The 20,214-nt window shown below is 35.9% G+C and overlaps 1 protein-coding gene and 1 pseudogene across 5 annotated transcripts in view; both read left to right on the top strand.

Annotated features, from left to right (window-relative positions):
* The window catches only part of SPATA5 (spermatogenesis associated 5), a 374,551-nt gene that overhangs the window by 85,162 nt on the left and 269,175 nt on the right, over positions 1-20,214 (top strand). For all 5 annotated transcript variants that reach the window (XM_033215186.1, XM_033215185.1, XM_033215188.1 and 2 more), the window contains exon 11: positions 9,771-9,980. In XM_033215186.1, the coding sequence (XP_033071077.1) occupies positions 9,771-9,980 (210 nt within the window). The remainder of the gene's footprint in view (positions 1-9,770; positions 9,981-20,214) is intronic.
* Positions 4,912-6,784, top strand: LOC117085875 (annotated as a pseudogene).

Here is a 20,214-nt window from a genome sequence, read left to right on the forward strand (position 1 = left end):
ACTTATTTTCATTTAGGTCTAAGAACACATTTTAACAGTTACTGCTTCCTAATCTTGCTTTGTCTCTATTAAAGAAGCATTTGGAAATGTATAATTCTTCTTGACCTTGGAGATTGGTTTTCTGAACTTTTTTTTTTTCCTGCAATATGTAGTATCTTTAATAATTTGGTACATTTATGATTTCTAAACAAAATATGTGTCTTTTGAACATTGTTGAAAAGTCAGTGTATGACCCCACAGAGAATTTGGAACAGGTGCCAGCACAATTGCCACTGCCTGACTTCTTGTCCTTACATTGGGAGTTGTTAGCACGAAAAAACAAAATGTAAAGTGCTCTTTTTCATGGCATTTTCTCTAAAATAATACTTTGAAAAGAATTTTTGTCCTTGGTGATATAAAACTGGGCACCGAGCAAGCAAGAGGATCTTGACTCATAGATGTATAAAAACATTGTCAGTCCCCCTGGAGCTACGGAATTCCTCTCTCATAGTAATTCTTCTGATGTCTGTAGCTCAGTTCATTAACTTTTTGTTTTGCTCCCTTGGAATTTGTCCATAAAAGTATTCTTTTTCTATTTATTTTTAACCTGATCATCAACTTCCTTGGCTTATATGGGTGTACAGTCTGAATTTTTGTTGTAGTTGTTGTTTTATTTTGTTTTGGGGTGTTTGGCTAGGAAGAACTAACTATAGGATGTTTGTCAGGGACATGTTCATTGGGAAATTTATCTCACTGCTCTGTGCTTGTTTGACAGCTGTTCTTGTATTTCTAACTTTAATTCAAAAAGTTATAAAGCCATATGTGAGCAGCTGTTCACTGTTTTCATTAGGGCAAAATAAAATCGCATGCAAATATTATCAGGAATGATTTAGGTTAGATTGTAAAAATAATTTAGACTAGATTGTAGGAATAATTTTACGGTAGTTATGATATATTGTAAGTTCTTAAAAAGAAGGATCTTGAATTAAAAAACAATTTTAAGCGTAAAGTAGTATTTGTTGTAAGATGAGAGGTGTTGAAAGATGATATACTGTCTGAACGTAGGATCGTGAAGCAGCTAGCTTTAGAATTCCTCTTCTAGTTCTAGGATTTTATGATTTCATAGTGGTGTTTATCCTTCTCTACAGACTAACTTTTCCCATGACTTCCTGTCCTTTAGAACTCTTCTGTGTAATAATAAGATTTTTTTTTTGAGACGGAGTCTCGCTGTGTCACCCAGACTGGAGTGTAGTGGCATGCTCTTGGCTCACTGCAACCTCTGCCTCCCAGGTTCAAGTGATTCTCCTGCCTCAGCCTCTTGAATAGCTGGGATTACTGGCATGCACCACCATGCCCGGATAATTTTTTTTTTTTTTTTTTGTATATTTAGTAGAGACAGGGTTTTGCCATGTTGGCCAGGCTGTTTAAGCTGATTCATATTTATTTGTGAATTATTATCATAGCCATAGAAAGAGTAATCATTTATTTGGCTTTCAAGTACTAAAGTCAAAATGCAAAATTGTTTGCCTTTAGTTTAAAGTGATCAGACCAAAAAAAAAATAAAGTGAAGATAATTAAATGTTGCTTATGAAATTAAAAATGTAATGACTTATCTTTTTCAGTAGTCCTCCAGAATATAAACTATTTATAATCATCTCTCAGACATTTAAATAAAGTATCTAGTATTCATTAAATATTTACCACATGCCAGGTAAAGTACAATTAATTTAACATATACTCTCCTGTTTAATTCTCACAATGATCCTGAGACATTAGGGTTTATTATCCCCATATTATAGAAGAGGAAAAAGTTTAGAGAGTTGAAGTAAATTACCCAAAGTCACATAGTAAGTAGTGGGTCTGAGATTTGAACCCAAGACCTTTTTTTTTTTTACCAAGTTCTAAATTTTAGAAGATATTTATTATATCAAAAAAGTATGAAGTTAAAAGGAATCAGAATGTAAACTTGTGAATATGTTAGGATCTCAGTTAAATCATACACACACATGCACACACGAATGTTTGCATTTGGAAAGGCTAGAAGGTCCTACACCAAAATATTAACAATGTTAATATTTGTTACAATGTTAATATTTGTCAGGCTGGAGTTCAATGGCGGGATCTCGGCTCACTGCAACCTTCTCCTGTTTCAAGTGATTCTCCTGCCTCAATCTCCTGAGTAGCTGAGTTTCCAGGTGCCCTCCTCTATGCCTGGCTAATTTTTGTATTTTTAGTAGAGACTGGTTTTCACCACGTTGGCCAGGCTGGTCTTGAACTCCTGTTAATTTTCACCAAAATTAACAATTTAGGTAACAGATAATTCTTACATCCTCCTTTATAATTTCTTATAGGCTATACTTCTTATATCTGCTGTTCTCATAATCAGCAAGGTGGGAATTGCTGCTATTTTTATATTCTAAAAACTTGACATCTTACATGTATGCAATTTTCAAATCTATCTTCGCTATCTTATTTGAGAATTGTAAAGCTGTTTTTCAGTAGTTTTTGTATTAATTTGTGTAAAGACAGATATTTTATATATTTAGACAGAGACTATCTCTTTTAGGATACTTTTCTTATTTCTCTTTCTAGATTACAGATTTTTTTGGACATTATCGCAAACATCTTTGTGCCCCTACAGTCTCTAGACAAATCCTGCACATAGAAGACATTTCTTAAAATTGATTGAGTTTATTTCAGTTGTAAATTTTAACCACAGTATAATAGGTGGAAAGAATAAATGAATTATAGTTGTAATAATAAAGGAAACTTACGTTGAACCAGGGAGGCGGAGGAAACTTAGGTTAAGAAAATTTCCTAGATTTGTGAATCAGTGATTTCTCTAACTTTGTCACCTAGTTCTACTAGATGAATGGGTGGTTCCCTGACAACGTTGGGGACCCATCAAAGCTTTTTTTGTTTTGTTTTGTTTTTGACTGAACCTCTTAACTCCCATCTGCATCATACTTTTCTTTTTTTCTTGACCACAGCTTCAAGGATCTTAGTCTGCTTTCTTGTCCTCATGCTTTTATATATACATACACACACGCGCGCCCACAGACACACACGTGTATGTATGTCAAATGATAAAAGTAATGATATGATACAGTTTCACTGTAGAAAATTTTCATAATACCAAAAATTATTAAGGATAATATAGAAATCGCTTGCATTCCTACCACTTTAAAAATAACAATTTTTGAAAATGCATATGTGTGTATGTGGTGGTGGTTTTTTTTTTTTTTTTTGAGACAGACTTTCACTCTTGGCGTTCAGGCTGAAGTTCAGTGGCGGGATCTCGGCTCACTGCAACCTCCTCCTGGTTCAAGTGATTCTCCTGCCTCAATCTCCTGAGTAGCTGAGTTTCCAGGTGCCCGCCTCTATGCCTGGCTAATTTTTGTATTTTTAGTAGAGACTGGTTTTCACCACGTTGGCCAGGCTGGTCTTGAACTCCTGACCTGTGTGTATGTGTTTTAATTGGGATTATAATGTATTAAAATCTTTATATTCTGCTATTTTATTACATAAATTTTCAGAAAATATAAAATAATCTTCTAAAATTTGTTTAACATCTATATGATTGTCCATTCTTTAGGTGTTCTATAATTTATTTAATAGTTGTTTGATGTTTGACATTGAGGTTGTTTCTAGGTTATTTTCTATCATACAGAGTGTTGTACTATGAATCTTTGAAGAAGAAATCTTTTTGTATTTCCTGAACTGTTTTGCGAGGATGTCTAGGAAGTAATATTACTAGGTAAAAGTGTATGAACTTCTAAAATATGTTGCCAAGTACATTTAATAAACATTATGATTTGTTTTCTTCTACCAGTGAGTGACAGTGTTCTTTCATTGTATATTACCGGCCTTGAGAAGTCCATATTTTACTCTTTGCTAATATTATAAGCTGAAAACAGCTTTTCACTATTTTAATTTGGATGTTTTGGCTTTGATTAGTAGAGAGTTGAGCTTTTTACCCCCACAGTTTGATTTTGCATTTCTTTTTTGTATCATCCATTTCCTCTTATATTCCATACTTGTAACAGTACCTTTCCTAAGCTAGTTGTTTAAGCTTTTTTTTTAAAAAAATAATTTTAATGATTTTTGAAATGGACTCTTTTCTCTTTGAGCTGTTTATTTATTTATTTATTTTTTTACCTTCTTTTCCCTTTTTAAGGTTTTTATTCTTACCTATTAGGAAGATGACAAGGTATATCTAATTACATGACATGCAGTCTTCACCAAGAAGCCAGAATCTTAAATTTATAGCTCACTGTTGCCATCTGAGATATAAGTAGAACTACAGTTACTCTGGTTTACTTTCCATTAAGTCAACTTCCTTGCTCTTCTTAAACTCCACTACTCCTTCTTTAATGATAGCCCTTCTACCAACACATGGATCTTCGTAGACTATAAGAATCACTTGATTGATGTGTTTCATTTACATTTTAGAGAACTTCCATAAAAAGTGAAAGCTCTTTGAGTGTGTCTCAGAGAGATTATCTCACAAAGAAATGTTCCTCTTTGAGCATTTTCTTGTATTTCTTCCTGTCTTCAAAATAAGTCAGATCATTTAATTTATTTTAATCTTTTCTATTAAGTGCCAGTAGCACAAAGTCTCAATATAGTCAGCAGTCCTAAACAGCCCAGGAGAGGGAACCTCTGTAATAATTAAATAAATGCCTGTAGAATATATACTTATTATGGTTGGAGATTCCTAAATTGAGAGAGGGAACTTCCTCCACCAGTTAGTAATGAAATGCAGAAGTGAAACTGAGTATCGTATACCTATAATATTTAGTTCTAACTCTTTCTGCACCATTGTCATTAGGAGAGTTGGCATGCAGAAACATCTTGAGAGTTGCATATTTTAATACATTATTTACCTTTTCCACACAGACCTTGATAGTCATATAAATTCAGTCTTGCTCAGAGTTGTCCAATCTTTTGGCTTCTTTTGTCTACACTGGAAGAATTATCGTCTTGGGCCACACATAAAATATACTAACACAGGCTCCGAGCAAGATGGCAGCCTCCGAGCCGGTTAGGCTAGGGCTTCAATACCCGCCAGCAGCTACCCTGCACTGTACGGCCTTCCTGGCTTTTGGTTGACTTGAACAGATGCCGAGTCATCACAGATCTCATTAGTCTCATCTGCCAGTGCTTTGGCGTCGGTTCTGGGGCCCTCTGAGGCCTCTAACTAGAGCGGGGGCTCGTGCCCGCAACTGAGAGCGCACGCCTGGTGAGAGACAATGACTGCCTTAGAGTTAAATTAGAAGAGAGAGGAGTTGCTGAGAATTCTGTAGTCATCAGTAACGGTGACAGTATTCATTTATCACTTACAAAAGCGAAAAAGTGGACATTTAAGTTAGAGGAGGATGAAGAAACTGAACCGGATTACAAATATTCAAAGAAGCATTGGAAGAGCCAAGAGAACAATAACAATAATGAGAAGGTCTTGGATCTAGAATGAAAAGCTGTCACAGATCAGACTGTAAGCCAAAAAGAAAACAGAGAAAAAATAAAGCAACCTGTGGCACAGCGGGTGATGATAACAAAGAGACCAAAAGAAAATCACCAAAAAAAAGGAGAAATGTGAATATGGAGAAAAGGCCAGGAATCCCAACTCTCCTAAAGTACAGGCAGTAAAAGACTGGGCCAATTAGAGATGTCGTTCTCCAAAAGGTTCTGCTAGAAACAGCCTTGTTAAAACCAAAAGGAAAGGTGGTATAAGCGTTTGCTCAAATGGGAGTCCCAGTTCCTCCTCGGAGTCTGAGTCTTGTCATGAATCAATCAGTGATGGTCCCAGCAAAGTCAGTTTGGAGGCCAGAAATTCCTCAGAGAAATTACCAACTGAGTTATCAAAGGAAAGACCCTCTACCAAAAGTACAACTGCAGAGAAACTGGCTACAAAACCTGCCTTTAGCCTTAACGCCCAGCAAGGGCAGGACCTCTGGAACATCGTCTTCTAGTTCAGATTCTGGTTCAGAGTCAGATGACCAATGCTTGATGTCATCGAGCACCCCGGAGTGTGCTGTGGGTTTCTAAAAGACAGCGCGGGAAGAGGTTGTCCAGGCCCTGGGCTGTCATCACAGACTGCAGGTGCTGCTGGATGGAAGCGTTCTGGTTTAAATGGTGGCAGACAGGCTCTTGATCCTTCTCCCAATGTGTCTCTCCCCAGTTTAGGAAGAGGATGGGGTAGAGGAGAGAACCTTTTTTCTTGGAAGGCAGCTAGGGGACGGGGCATGTGGGGGAGAGGTCGAGGATGAGGGCATCCTGTTTCCTGTGTTGTAAATAGAAGCACTGACAACCAGAGACAACAGCAATTAAATGAAGTGGTAACAAATTCATCTACTGTTTTCCAGAATCTGGTAGAGACACACCTGAAGGACTGTAATCTGTTACTGCTGTTAGCAGCTGCCCCTCAAATTGGAGAAAAGATTGCATTTAATCTTTGGAACTAACGTCCAGTTACACTCTCCTGATGTCTCTGATTACAAGGAAAAATATTAAGCCGCAATCCAGAGATACAGCAAGTAGATAGAGACATTCTTTCATCCTTACCTTCCTTGAGAGAACCTGGGAAATTTGATTTGGTTTATCACAATGAAAATGGAACCGTGGTAGTGGAGTACGCTGTGATGCAGGAGAGCAAGATCACTGTATTTTGGGGAGAGCTGATTGATCCAAGACTGATTATTGAATCTCTGAGTAATACATCAAGTACAGAACCTGTCTGAATATGACCTCTCCACCACACAGTTTATTAATGTCTTGTTTGTCAAAGTGACTATAACTTGGACTTTTTTTTTTTAAGAGGATTTGAAAGTTATATGGATTTTTTTGTTGTCTTCATTTTACTGCATAGGAAACAATCTACCTTATCATTTAAAATGGCATGGGTGTCGGTTTTCTAGGCCTTTGTTTTTTTGTTTTTTTGTTTTTTTTATTTGGTCAGGTTTAATTTCAGTTAACAAAACGTAAAACATGACATTCCCTGCAGACATTGTTGTATACCAATGCTTATGGTTTCTTTTTTTTTAAAGTTTTTGACCGTGAAGCAGCAGTTGTCAGTAGGAGTTTATAATACCAAGAATGTGCTGCATATCTTGTCTCAATAAGTTTTAAGTAACATTTAAAAGTATTAAAGCACAGTACTTGACCTAATTTTTTAGCATTTGAGTTGTTCCATTAAATGGAACATCTCGTAAATTTCAAGTATTTTATACTTGCAATTGTTAAGAGTTAAAAGGTAGTTGGATTTGTCACAGACAATGAGTTAAGGAATCCTTCACGTTTTTCCCAACTGAGCTTCAGGCCAGGAAATGTGTCATCTTGCCAAGCACCTGGCTGAGTGTGCTGGAGTGAGGATTTGAACAGAAACTTCCTTTTCTGTTATTATTCGCCACTAAGCTAAAATGGCCAAATATATACTGTGAAAATTGGTTTCTTTTAACAAAGGATCAGATCCCTCCTTCAGTTGTACATATTTTTAAATAAAATCATATTAAACTAAAAAAATATATATATACTAGCATGAACAATAGGTGATGAGCTAAAAAAATTGCAAAAAAACTCATAATATTTTAACAAACTTTACCAATTTGTGTTGGGCTGCAGGTTGGACAAGCTTGGTCTAGCTTAAGTTTTATGGATTACTTGTACAATAGAATTGAATTGATGTCTACAGTATTTTGAAGAGTGTGAAAGTGGTTTTTTAAATTTGTACTGTATGTTATAAAGCAGTATGAGTAACATACTTTATGTGTGAGGTTTTACATGCCTGAGAAATACTTTTGTTAAGAAGGGTTTATATTTATGGTGGAGTATTGTTACAACATGGGATCTATACATACTTGTAAAGAAATTAGGGATAGAGAATGCATCACTCAGGCCCCAGACAATCTTTCCATTCATATGGATTGATTAGTCATCACATAGTCCATATTTTTCTACTGTATTCAAGTCCCAGTTGATACTTTATGTATCATATTGCTTAGTTCCCAAACTTGTTCCCTTCTTTCTTTTCATGTAACTTTTAATTACTCGTTTGTCCGAGTCTGAATCCTGAATATTACCCTTGATTCCATTTTGTTTCACCACCCCTTTCCAAATGTAGCTTTAAGTTTTTCCTGTTTCTTTTTCTACTCCCAGCACCCACAACTATAGCTCTGAAGTATGTTTCCAGTGAGTTTTCAGTATGTGCATGTGTTTACTCTAGCTCAAGGTGTGGTTTTTTTTTTTCTGATATTTATGTCATTACTTGATCTCTCTAATGAATCTTGTCAGAGAAGTCTTACAGAAGGACCTTTCAGAACGTATTTCTCTCTAGATTAAAAAAACCTTCGAAGACTTCCAAGTATGTACGAAGAGTTCTCTTGAATTCCTTCATCTGGTCTTCAGGGTCCTATGCTGTGACTTCAACTTTTCTTTGTTACCCTCCCTCAAATATTTTTTCTCTTATCCTTTTTATGCTTCTTTCCTTGTGAGCCTTCTGTCATTTTTTGGCCTGTACCTATCCATTTCCCTGTTCTCGCATTTCCAAATATCATCTATCCTTCAAGAGTTGGCTTTTAGGTTTGTCTTCCAGCTAGAAGTAATCTTTTCTTCCTGGGAACTCCCAAAGGCCTTTTCTGTTTGTTATTGTACTTAGTATCCTTTCTGTTGAACTGTGGTTGTTCATGGTTACTGGTTGTTATAGTTGGTTCTTTAACGTGTGGATTCCTGTCTCCTTATTCTATTTCTTGTGTACGTTTTCTGGTACATGTATATTCTTTTTTTTTTTTTTTAATTATACTTTAAGTTCTAGGGTACATGTGCATAACGTGCAGGTTTGTTACATATGTATACTTGTGCCATGTTGGTGTGCTGCACCCATCAACTCGTCAGCACCCATCAATTCGTCATTTACACCAGGTATAACTCCCAATGCAATCCCTCCCCCCTCCCCACTCCCCATGATAGGCCCCGATGTGTGATGCTCCCCTTCCCGAGTCCAAGTGATGTCATTGGTCAGTTCCCACCTATGAGTGAGAACATGCGGTGTTTGATTTTCTGTTCTTGTGATAGTTTGCTAAGAATGATGGTTTCCAGCTGCATCCATGTCCCTCCAAAGGACGCAAACTCATCCTTTTTTATGGCTGCATAATATTCCATGGTGTATATGTGCCACATTTTCTTAATCCAGTCTGTCACAGATGGACATTTGGGTTGATTCCAAGTCTTTGCTATTGTGAATAGTGCCGCAATAAACATACGGGTACACGTATATTCTTAAGACATATGCAGTTCTGGGGGTATTTCTTAGTGGAGAAAAATAAAACCTTGGAGATACTTTATATGCCAAAGATAAAAATGATTGTGTGTCCTATAAAGATCTACAAAAATATGCTTGGAAGTAGTTTTGCTAAAAAAAGAGGTATAAGAAATTAGATACATAGATGAGACCTTGGATGACTGACTCAAACCACTTTCAGACAGATGAAAACTAACTTCTAAATCTTTCTAGAAGGTTAGATTTAATGATATGTTCAATCATTTAAACAGTTATTTATATGAGATTTACAAGCAGAATTTTTTTTTTTTTTTTTAGTGTTTTTACAATATGCAGTTCACTTTTTATGTACTCCTAATTTACTTCTTGATACTCCTTAGAATTTTTTAAAGGATTTTCCTGATTCTTAAATGGTTCTGTTCTTTTTTGCATTTCTTCTGTTAATGATGTGTTTTATTTTTTTAGGTCTCTGTTTGTCCTGGCAAAACTTACATTTGGAAAATGTTCTATTTTTCAGGTATCCTGGTCAGATATAGGAGGACTGGAAAGCATCAAACTGAAGTTGAAACAGGCTGTGGAATGGCCCTTAAAACATCCAGAGTCTTTCATTCGAATGGGTATTCAGCCACCTAAAGGAGTTCTTCTGTATGGGCCACCTGGGTGCTCTAAAACAATGATAGCAAAGGCTTTGGCCAATGAGAGTGGACTGAATTTTCTAGCTATAAAGGTAGGATGTTAAATTTTTTAGTGGCTACTCTCTCTTGGCCTCTGCCGATGTCCATCCTCTGACTCCTACCTTTAGGAGAACGAATAAAGGCATCTTAACGAGCAGTGATTCTTTTTTTTTTTTTTTTTTGATATTGATGGCGATATAATATAGGGAGATGAGTGATAAGAAATAAATTTGTGCGTGTAATCAGCAAATCATGGTAGACATCGAGAAGACTACTTTATTTAGTTTCTTGATTCTGATATTTCTTATATCCATGTGTAACAGAAACTAATCTTTTTTTTTGTTTCTACATTTTTAATTATAGACTTTTGCTTAACCAGGACTTAAAGATAAACGTGATAACAAATTCAATATTTATATACCTACAATTTTCAAATGAACAAGGCACTTGTTATGGTATGCTAAATTCTTTAAAAATACTTTTCCAGTCAGAAAGTATATGTTCATTGTTTTTATTCTGAACCACACACACACATTTTATTCGTTCATTGCTCTGCTCCCATTAACTGGGATAGATAATCTTTCATAATATGTAGTTGTACACTTACTTTAGGACTAGATATTAATTTTATGTAGCATTATGATGTATCCAGGTACTTAATCCACACATATAAAACTGTAAATCCATTTCTGTGGACTGTATCACAAAAATATGTACCTAAATAGATTTACTATCAATTCATTTCAGAAAAGGCACACAATCATCTGTTTTGATATTACCAGGGAATTTTTTGCATAACAGAATGCATTTTCTATCTTACAACATGGAAATCATGGGCAGTTTGAAAGCATAAAACTTCAGAGTAGTTTGTCAACTTTTGGCTTTACTTAAGATTTATATAGAATGATACTTAGGTGTGATTAAGCTGTTTGTTCTTTAAGAGTATCTTCAACATACTTTTTATTTTCTGGAAGATATTGGAGAGTAAATATAGGGGGAAGAGACCATTTATAGCATGATCACTTATGGGGAATCACAACTACAGTTTTTTTTTTTTTTTTTTTTTTGAGACGGAGTCTGGCTCTGCCGCCCAGGCTGGAGTGCAGTGGCTGGATCTCAGCTCACTGCAAGCTCCGCCTCCCGGGTTCACGCCATTCTCCTGTCTCAGCCTCCCGAGTAGCTGGGACTACAGGCGCCCGCCTCGTCGCCCGGCTAGTTTTTTGTATTTTTTAGTAGAGACGGGGTTTCACCATATTAGCCAGGATGGTCTCGATCTCCTGACCTCGTGATCCGCCCGTCTCGGCCTCCCAAAGTGCTGGGATTACAGGCTTGAGCCACCGCGCCCGGCACAACTACAGTTTTAAAGGTTGCAGGTTTAGTTGTTATTTTTTTGAGACATGGTCTCACTCTGTGGCCCAGGCTGAAGTATAGTGGTGTGATCATAGCTCACTGTAACCTCAAATTCCTGGGCTCAAGCTATCCTTCTGCCTCAGCCTCCTGAGTAGCTAGTACTACAGGTGTGAGCCATCACACCAGCTAACTTTTTAACATTTTTGTAGAGACAGGGTCTCACTGTGTTGCCCAGGCTGGTCTCAAACACCTGGCCTCAAGCAGCCCTCCCACCTTAGCCTCCCAAAGCTCTGGGATTATAGGAGTGAGCTGCTGCACACAGCAAAGGTTGCAGTTTTAAGGGCTGAAGTAACGAGTGATTTTGAAATTTCCCGGGACATCTTGATTTCTCCTTGGTCCTTGTCCTTTTATCAAGTGGTAGTGGGGATGGCTGTTTATTGGCATTTTCTAATCTTTTTACTGTCATCTCCATTTTTCTGTTCTTACCTTGTATATTTTACAATTGTATATTCATAGTCTTAGAATGTTTCTTGTCTACTGGAAATCTAAAACTTATTTGAGAACCTGTGAGCCAAGTCCTCATCAAATAAGTTTTAGACTTGACTCTTAAGAGCACACTTATTTTCTTACAAACCAGTGTCTTACTTTTTTTGTGATCCAAGGTAATAATTTTAGGTACTACCAAGACTGCTTTCTGGACTATTCTAGAATTACTTAGAAATATATTTATTATCTTTTTTGAACATAAACATTTCATAACCTTAGACATTTTCACTTTTAGTCTATTTTTCACTATGAGGAAATCGTAAATGATTCTTTAAAAGGTTTAACTTTGTACACTGTTATATAAAATAACCAGGCACATGTTCACTTATTTGAGCTTTTTCGTTAGATTTTTAGGTCACAGACAGAAAAGCCATGTGATGTTAACAAATTGTCTTAATTGAGTTCATAACTCAGAGACTATTACATGTCCTAGTTACTAATTTTTATTTAGTGTGGTTTTTTATTCAGTTTAGAATTTAGTGTAGTTTGACAATATTATTCAAGTTTTGAATCTGTGTGGAGGATATACTTAATGAATGATGGGTTTTTATTTTTCAAATTGAATATCCCTTATCAAAATGCTTCAGACCTGAAGTGTTTAGATTTTGAATTTTTTTACATTTTGAAATATTTGCATTATACTTCCCAGTTGAGCATCCCTAATCTGAAAATTTGAAATCTAAAATGCTAAAGTGGGCATTTTCTTTGATTGTCATGTTGGAGCTCAAAACGTTTTGAATTTTGGAGCATTTTGGATTTTTAGATTTAGGGATACTCAACATGTACTATTCATTCAACTCTCCTATATGTTTAAAATTTTTTTAAATACAAAGTTGGGAATATGAAAATAATTTGCCTTCTACTAGCATTTTCATTGGTCCTGTTATTTTCATCTATTCAATGTTTGTGAGGAAAGTTTTAAAGTAGCAATACCATACAGCTTATGTATGAGAAAATGGAGCCAAAGAAGTTGGGAATTCATATTCTGTTCTCTTTTTTTTGAGATAGAGTCTTGTTCTGTAGCCCAGGCTGGAGTGCAGTAGCACTATCTCGGCTCACCACAACCCCCACCTCCTGGGTTCAAGAGATTCTTGTGCCTCAACCTCCTGAGTAGCTGGGATTACAGGCATGCACCACCACGCCCGGCTAATTTTTTGTATTTTTAGTGGAGACAGGGTTTCACCATGTTGCCCAGGCTGGTCTCGAACTCCTGAGCTCAGGCAATTTGCCTGCCTCACTCTCCCAAAGTTCTAGGATTACAGGCGTGAGTCATTGCACCTGGCCCTGTTCTTTTATTTTAATTTCCTGTTTAAAAAACTTGGCAACTTTTGTTCAACCTACATGTTTGGTTTCAACCTATGTATTTGTTTTCTACAGGATTTAAGTGTTACAAGTTAGTTTGAAATTTTGAAATGAAAAGTAGACATACACTAGAATTCTCTAGCCAGTTAGGAAACACAAGTATTTAAACAGACTGAAAGGAAAAACTCCCTATTGCTTTTCACAATGGTAGTTACTTTTAATCTTCAAGATATTTTGATAGATTTACACTTATTCCTCTAAGTTTATGAAAGAACATTTTAGCTTCCTCTATGCATCTTTTCTGAACAGGGATTAAAAGATATGTACTGTATTCAGGGTGGAGACTTCACCTTGGCTTGTGTGGGCTCTTAATGCCCTCTGGCATATATATGTATTTTTGTGTAGATTGCGACTTTTAACATGTTGTGTAAGTTTAGTTTGTTATCTGGGCTGATTACGTCAAATACTTTTCAGTTGAAATTTCCTCTCTGCTGCTTCTCTCTTGCTTTTGTCTGAAGTGCTACAGTAGATTAATTGCTCTGGGATAGCTGCATTTCTTTACTATATGAAGAACTGTCACTAATTCTACAAGAAGTGTGGTTAGGCTTCATGACAGGGATTTTCAGCAAAAAATTATTCTGATGAATACAGGAATGTAATGAGCTTAGTATATCCTTGACTTTTTGGGAAATTTTCTTCTTTATACTTGTCTCAGAGAGGAATTGTATAAAATAGATTTCATTTCTGGAAAAACCTGTGGTTTGTTCAAAGTAGTGCACAATTCAAAGTACAGGTGCTCCCCAATTTAAGATGAATTTACTTAAGTTTTTGACTTTACAACGGTGTGAAAGTGATATGCACTCTGTGGAAATCATACTTCGAATTTTAATCTTTTTTTTTTTTGAGACAAAGTCTCACTCTGTCGCCCAGGCTGGAGTGCATTGGCATTATCTCGGCTGACTGCAGCCTCTGCTTCCTGAGTTCAAGCAATTCTCTGCCTCAGCCTCCCAAGTAGCTGGGATTACAGGCATCTGCCACCACACCTGGCTAATTTCTGTATTTTTAGTAGAGACGGGGTTTCACCATGTAGGCCAGACTGGTCTTGAACTCCTGACCTTGTGATCCACCCACCTCGGCCTCCCAAAGTGCTGGGATTACAGGTATGAGCCACCGTGCCCGGCCAAATTTTAATCTTTTACTGAGCTAGTGATATGCAGTACAGTACTCCCTCATGATGCTGGGCAGTAACAGTGAGCCACAGCTCCCAGTCAGCCATGTGATCATGAGTGTACATGGCCAACATTTTACAATGCACTGTGTTGCCACATGATTTTGTCCAGCTGTAGGCCAGTGTAAGCATTCTGAGCATGTTTAAGGTGGGCTAAGCTAAAATGGATGTTCAGTAGGTTAGGTGTATTAAATGCTTTATGACTTAGGATATTTTCAATTTTTGCTGAGTTTATCAGGACATAACCCCATTGTAAATCAAGGAGCATCTGTAATTACTATTTGTCATTTAACTAGATATATTAATATTCTCTTATCAAAGGTACAAGATAATCTGAAATTTTAAAATTCCAAATTCATCTTTAGACTTCTGTTTTTAAATTTTTGCATGGAAAACTGCATAGCTACCTCTTTTAATTATAGAATGCTTTAAGATTACAAATAAGGATAATGATTTTAAGAAGGTTAAGTGACTTTTCCAAGGTCTAAGTGGTGGTGATGGCACTGAAATTTAGTCTCAGAACTTTGTGAATCGAGTCTGAGCTCTTAACCACTGTATTATATGCTCTTCCATTTTTCTTTTTGTTTTTTTAAAAAATAAAACTGGTGTCCGATGGCTTTTTTCATTAATTACACAAAGTCACTAGGGAAGGTAGTTTAAGTAGTTTCTGTAGGGTAGGCTCAGAGAAATGGAAAGATGTTAATATGTTTCTGGGAACTGGTTTGAAAAATAATTTTGTTTCTCTAGGACAAAGAAAACAGAAAAAAAACATGGCTTTGGTCTAGGAGTAGAAGTTAATAGGAAAGGGTTATCACGGCCAAAGATACAGGAAACTGCTGAATGAAATAGAAGTGCCTAGAAAAAGACTGATAGTGGGATAATGTAGAGCTTAAAATTTACCTGTTAGTATATAATTTGTGCACTTGATATCGAGTAAGTCCTGATGAAAAGAACACTAAGCTGGAATTCACATAGCTTGGATTTACTTCCTAACCTTAGCACTTTTTAGTTTTGCAACCTTAAACAAGTTCTGTAAGTCTCATTTTTTTCATCCAGAAAAGTATAACATTTGTACATTATAAACTTTGGAGAGCATTATATTTAAAAAGGCAAATGAAAAAGTTTTGGGGGGGGGTGTAACACCCCACTCCTTGGGTGTGGACTTCTTTCCAAAGAATTTCATATGGAAAGAGGAGAGGCGAAGAGCTACTGTACAGTGGTGAAACCTGACAAACCATACCACAGCCAGATGATCAAGGTTAACATCTTCAGTGATAAGTCATGTTGACAGTACAGTTGACGCTTTGAACAACACGGGCTTGAACTCAGTGGGTCCACTTATATGCACTATTTTTTTTTTTTCAATACAGTTGGCCTTCCTTTTTGGTAGGTTCCACAACCAAACACAGATTGAAAATACAATACTTGTGGTATATGGAAGCTCCCAAATAAGGAGGGCTAACTATGTATCCTCAGGTTCCGCAGGCTAACTACGGGGCTTGAGTATGTGTACATTTTGGTATCCGCAGTGGTCCTGGAACCAGTTCCCGTGGATATTGAGGAATGACTATATATACCCTTAGATGATGTGGTGAGAATAGCACTTTACTTCTGTTGTCTTCCTCCTGAGTGTTCGTAACCCTTGTCCAACCATGAGAAAAACTTTAGGAAAACCCAAGTTAAAAGACATTCTGTAAAATCACTAACTAGTACCCTCAAAACTGAAGGTTATCAAAAACCAGGGAAGTTTGAGAAACTGTCACCACCAAGGAAACATGATAGCTAAATGTGATTTTACAATATTCTGGGTAGGATGCTGGAATGAAAAAAAAAAAAGGACATTAGGGAAAAACTAAGGAAATCTGAATAACTGTGGTCTTTAGTTTAATAATAATATATCAGTCTGGGTTCATTGATTGTAACAAATATACCATGCAAATAGGAGATAGTACTAATAAGGGAAACAATGTACTGGGGTGGGTGGGCATATGGGAACTGTTTGTACTATATGCTCAATTCTTCTGTAAATCTTAAACTTTGCTAAAAAATATATATATATTTAAATAAATTTTGAGGTCAGTATCATAGATCTGGGCATATTGTAGATGAAGTAATTAAAGTTTAAAAGGCTAACTCTGAGTTCTGTACTGCAGTGAACGGATGTATGGAGTAAGGCAAAGAAGAATCATGAAGAAGATTGTGGATTTCGTGGATGAGGGCTTTGATGACCTCTCCTATTCATAGTCCCCCTGCCCATGATGATAGTGGAAAGTTACTGGGAAAAGCCCTGAGAGGAACTTGGCTGGGGAACCTGGGTTTGGGGCTACCCTGAACTTGCCTGTTTCACTGCACTTCTCAGTTGAAGCCTATAAAGGTGTGTGTTAGTTCTGGCCCCAAACCCAGACCCCAACATTATAAAGAACTCTTTCTCTTAGTGTTTTGGTTATTTTTTCTTTCACCTTGGGTGCAGCTTCCAGTTTAGTCTCACCAGGAACTATGTCATTTCATGCCTTTTGTGGATCCTAACTCTATATTCTCCTTCTATAGGTTTATTATTATTCGGGCTTATCTAGAGTCTGAAACCTTTTGAATTTCCATTTAATTTCCTTTAGAGTTTTGTTTTGTTTTAACTTTAAAAATTCCCTTGCCTTCACCAAATAGTGTTGTATTATCTGCCTTATTTGCTTAAATTGGCAGTGATTAATGTCCGTATTAAACAAAGACATATACTTAGTTTTATCCCTGTTTGAATGACTATTGGAGAATAACTAATAGTAACCTGTAATTATTGGGACAAGTGGAATAGTTATTGTGCCATTGTCAGTTTTACAAGGTTGTGAAGACGTTAGATCAGATTTACTGAAATTTGTCATTATTTGTACAGTATACTATGTTAAAGTTGTGGCATCATATGTTAAGACTATATATATGTTAATTATGTGAGTTGGGCTCTTATCAGTTGATAAAGCTGATATATAAAAAAAGATGTTTTGATGTGAAAATATCCCATAAATAACATTTATCTAAAAGCAGAAAATGACAATAAGAACTATAACAAAACCTTTAGCGTTTGGAATCTAAGAAGACCTAGAGAGATTTGGAAAGAGAAGAATAATTTTAGACTTACAAGAAGTTTGAAAATAAGCAAATTTTATTGTTTTTTTTTTAAATTCATGGATAAATTAGCTAATGGAGAGAGACTAGTTTTTTTTTCATCTTAATTCCTTTTTGAATGAAATTTAGAGATGAAATAAATATTACAATGTCATGTCTGTAACACTTTAAAAAATATTTATACAAGTTTTACAACTGGAATAACAAAAATGTGTTAAGCACCTTCTCTGTGTGTCAGGCACTGTACATAGTAAACAAAGATATATTAGATGGGCTCCTCGTTATGTATCAACTCATAATTTAGTGGGGGAGATATTTGACTCAACAACTAATATGAAGAAACGGGTAACATGTAGAATCTACAGCTCTTGGTTGTTGATTGTATGTGAGAAATGAGAAAGAAAATAAGTCAAAGGTGATAAAAATTTTTACTGTCAATGACTGGCAGATGGAAATATCCTAACTCCAGGGAGAAGAGGACAAACAGGTTGGAGGTGAGAGAGAAAATACCTGTTGAATTTGAAATGCCTTTGGGACAAAATGTTGAATATGGCTTAAAGGCAGTTGTTGGTATGGATTTGTAGCTCAAGAGGATGATCATTTAGAGAGATGAAAATATGGAAATGGAGATGAAAATATGGAAATTGGAAACCAGTGTTTGAGATTCTGCAAGGAAGTCAGTAAAGGAGACTGAGTGACAAAATTAGTCATTAATAACAGAAGGGGATTTCATGGGCATGTATATATGTGTAAATGCACATTTTACAACTTGCTTAATTGTAGCCAGCATGGTCCCTGCAATGTAAGTTCTGAAGAAATGTGTCATTTTTCTTTTTCCTGAATAGAGTGAATGAGTTTGGGGAAGGATTGTATTATACTTTTTGAGAGGAACAGCTCGAATTCTGTTCTCTTTCCTGCCAGCCCCTCTTGCATTTTAGGGTTTTTACTTGCCCACAGCATTCTTGCCTAGTAATTAAAACCTATTTTCAAACTTTTTGAAGTGCTTTCCCAGAATGGCCTTCTGTATGTGCTGATACTGTACTTTTTATTAATTTTCAAGTTCTTTTACTCACATTACATATATGTAATTCTATCTCATGTGAGTTTGGGTTTTTATGAGCATATTCCATAACGTTTAACCATAGTTAACACTTAGGTTAACTTGCCTTCCCCAGACATTTTAGAACTTATAAAAACTTCATTTGAATTGTAATAGCTAAAAGCACCAGGCAGGTGTCAGACACATTTAAAAAGCCCTTGGGAGGACTGAAAAAAACTCAGTAGTGATTAAAGGGGCAAAATTGTAAGAACATAAGGTGTAAATATTATACTTGAGTTTGTGACTGATATGGTGTAAAATAATGAAGCACAGTAAAAGATAAGTCAGGTTTACTTCTCACTAGATTAATAGAACAGCTGGACAAATATTTTCACACGTGTTTATGATATTTTTGTTATTTTGTAAACTTGGATACTTGAAATATTGGCCATGGAATGTTAAAAATAATGCTATTAAAAATAACTCAATTAATTGTACTTATTAATGGCAGTTTTTCTTGATCATTCTTATCAGTAAAGCACATGCTATCTAGGAGGTAAAATATGTGGCAAGACTAACATACATTTTTTAAAAGTAACATAACTTGCGAGCAAATATGGGACTCAGACTATACTATATATACCTGAACTTTGTAGTTAGATATAAATGGTCTCTTGTTTATAATGGGTACTAATAAAATTCTTATTTTCCAATTAGCCTATGCTACCATCTATTAAGAAAGAATTAGCCTTCACCATTGCCACGTGATCTGCTCACCAGAAATACATTTGAATTTGAATTGCTAATAATGTATAAAATCTTGTGTTTTAAATTTTAAAAATTATTTTTAGCAGCCAGCTTTGTCTAGCCCCAAATTAACTTTCATCTAAAATCTTGAGACATTTCATGTCTCTTTTAAGGACTTAGAGAGAACAGGACATCATAATTTTTAGAAAGAGTACTACTGGTTTGGAAACCACAATTCTACATTCTTACTATTTCTGCTATTTAACTTGCTCTAGGACTTTTGACATATTACTCACCTTCTTTGTACTTTGCCTCAGTTTTAGGTGAGTAGGTTAGACTAAGTGACTCCTAAAGCCCTTCTGCTAATAATATTCTATGAGTAGTCATAGTACTTGTACTTCAATCTGTTGCATTATCTTTTGTGCAGATGGTGGCCAAATATTTGGGGCAGTTTCTCTGTCAAGTGTAACAGTTGAAAGACTTGTATCCCAGTTCTGCCATTTGCTAAGCTGTGTGACTTTGGAAAAATTACTTCACCTCTTTGCACTTAATATTTTTTTCTGTAAAATTGTAGTAACAGTATACAACTCAGAAAACTTGCACAGCAGTAAAAGGGATAAGACGTAATAAGCATATAGAAAGATTCCACAAAATTAGTACATGCTGATTGCTGCTCTCTTCATTTTTAAGAAATTGATGTATGTTTGACCTCAAATGGAGAAAAAATATGGCATCACAGCTTATGATTCCTTAAGTTTTCTGTTAGTAGTGAAGTGTAATATTTATCTTTGAAACTGAATATAGACTTTTTAACTCTTTGTACCAAAATACGGTGATTTTTGGCAACTTAAACTTCAAGCTGAAAATAACTTCCCTTGGTAATGAAATTGCTCTGACTTCTCATAAAACTTGAGACCAATGCAACATATGAGTTCAGCTACTTGGGTTGCATTTTGCAGGC

This window comes from Trachypithecus francoisi, unplaced genomic scaffold, assembly GCF_009764315.1.
Source record: "Trachypithecus francoisi isolate TF-2019V2 unplaced genomic scaffold, Tfra_2.0 Lachesis_group1, whole genome shotgun sequence".
NCBI lineage: Eukaryota > Metazoa > Chordata > Mammalia > Primates > Cercopithecidae > Trachypithecus > Trachypithecus francoisi.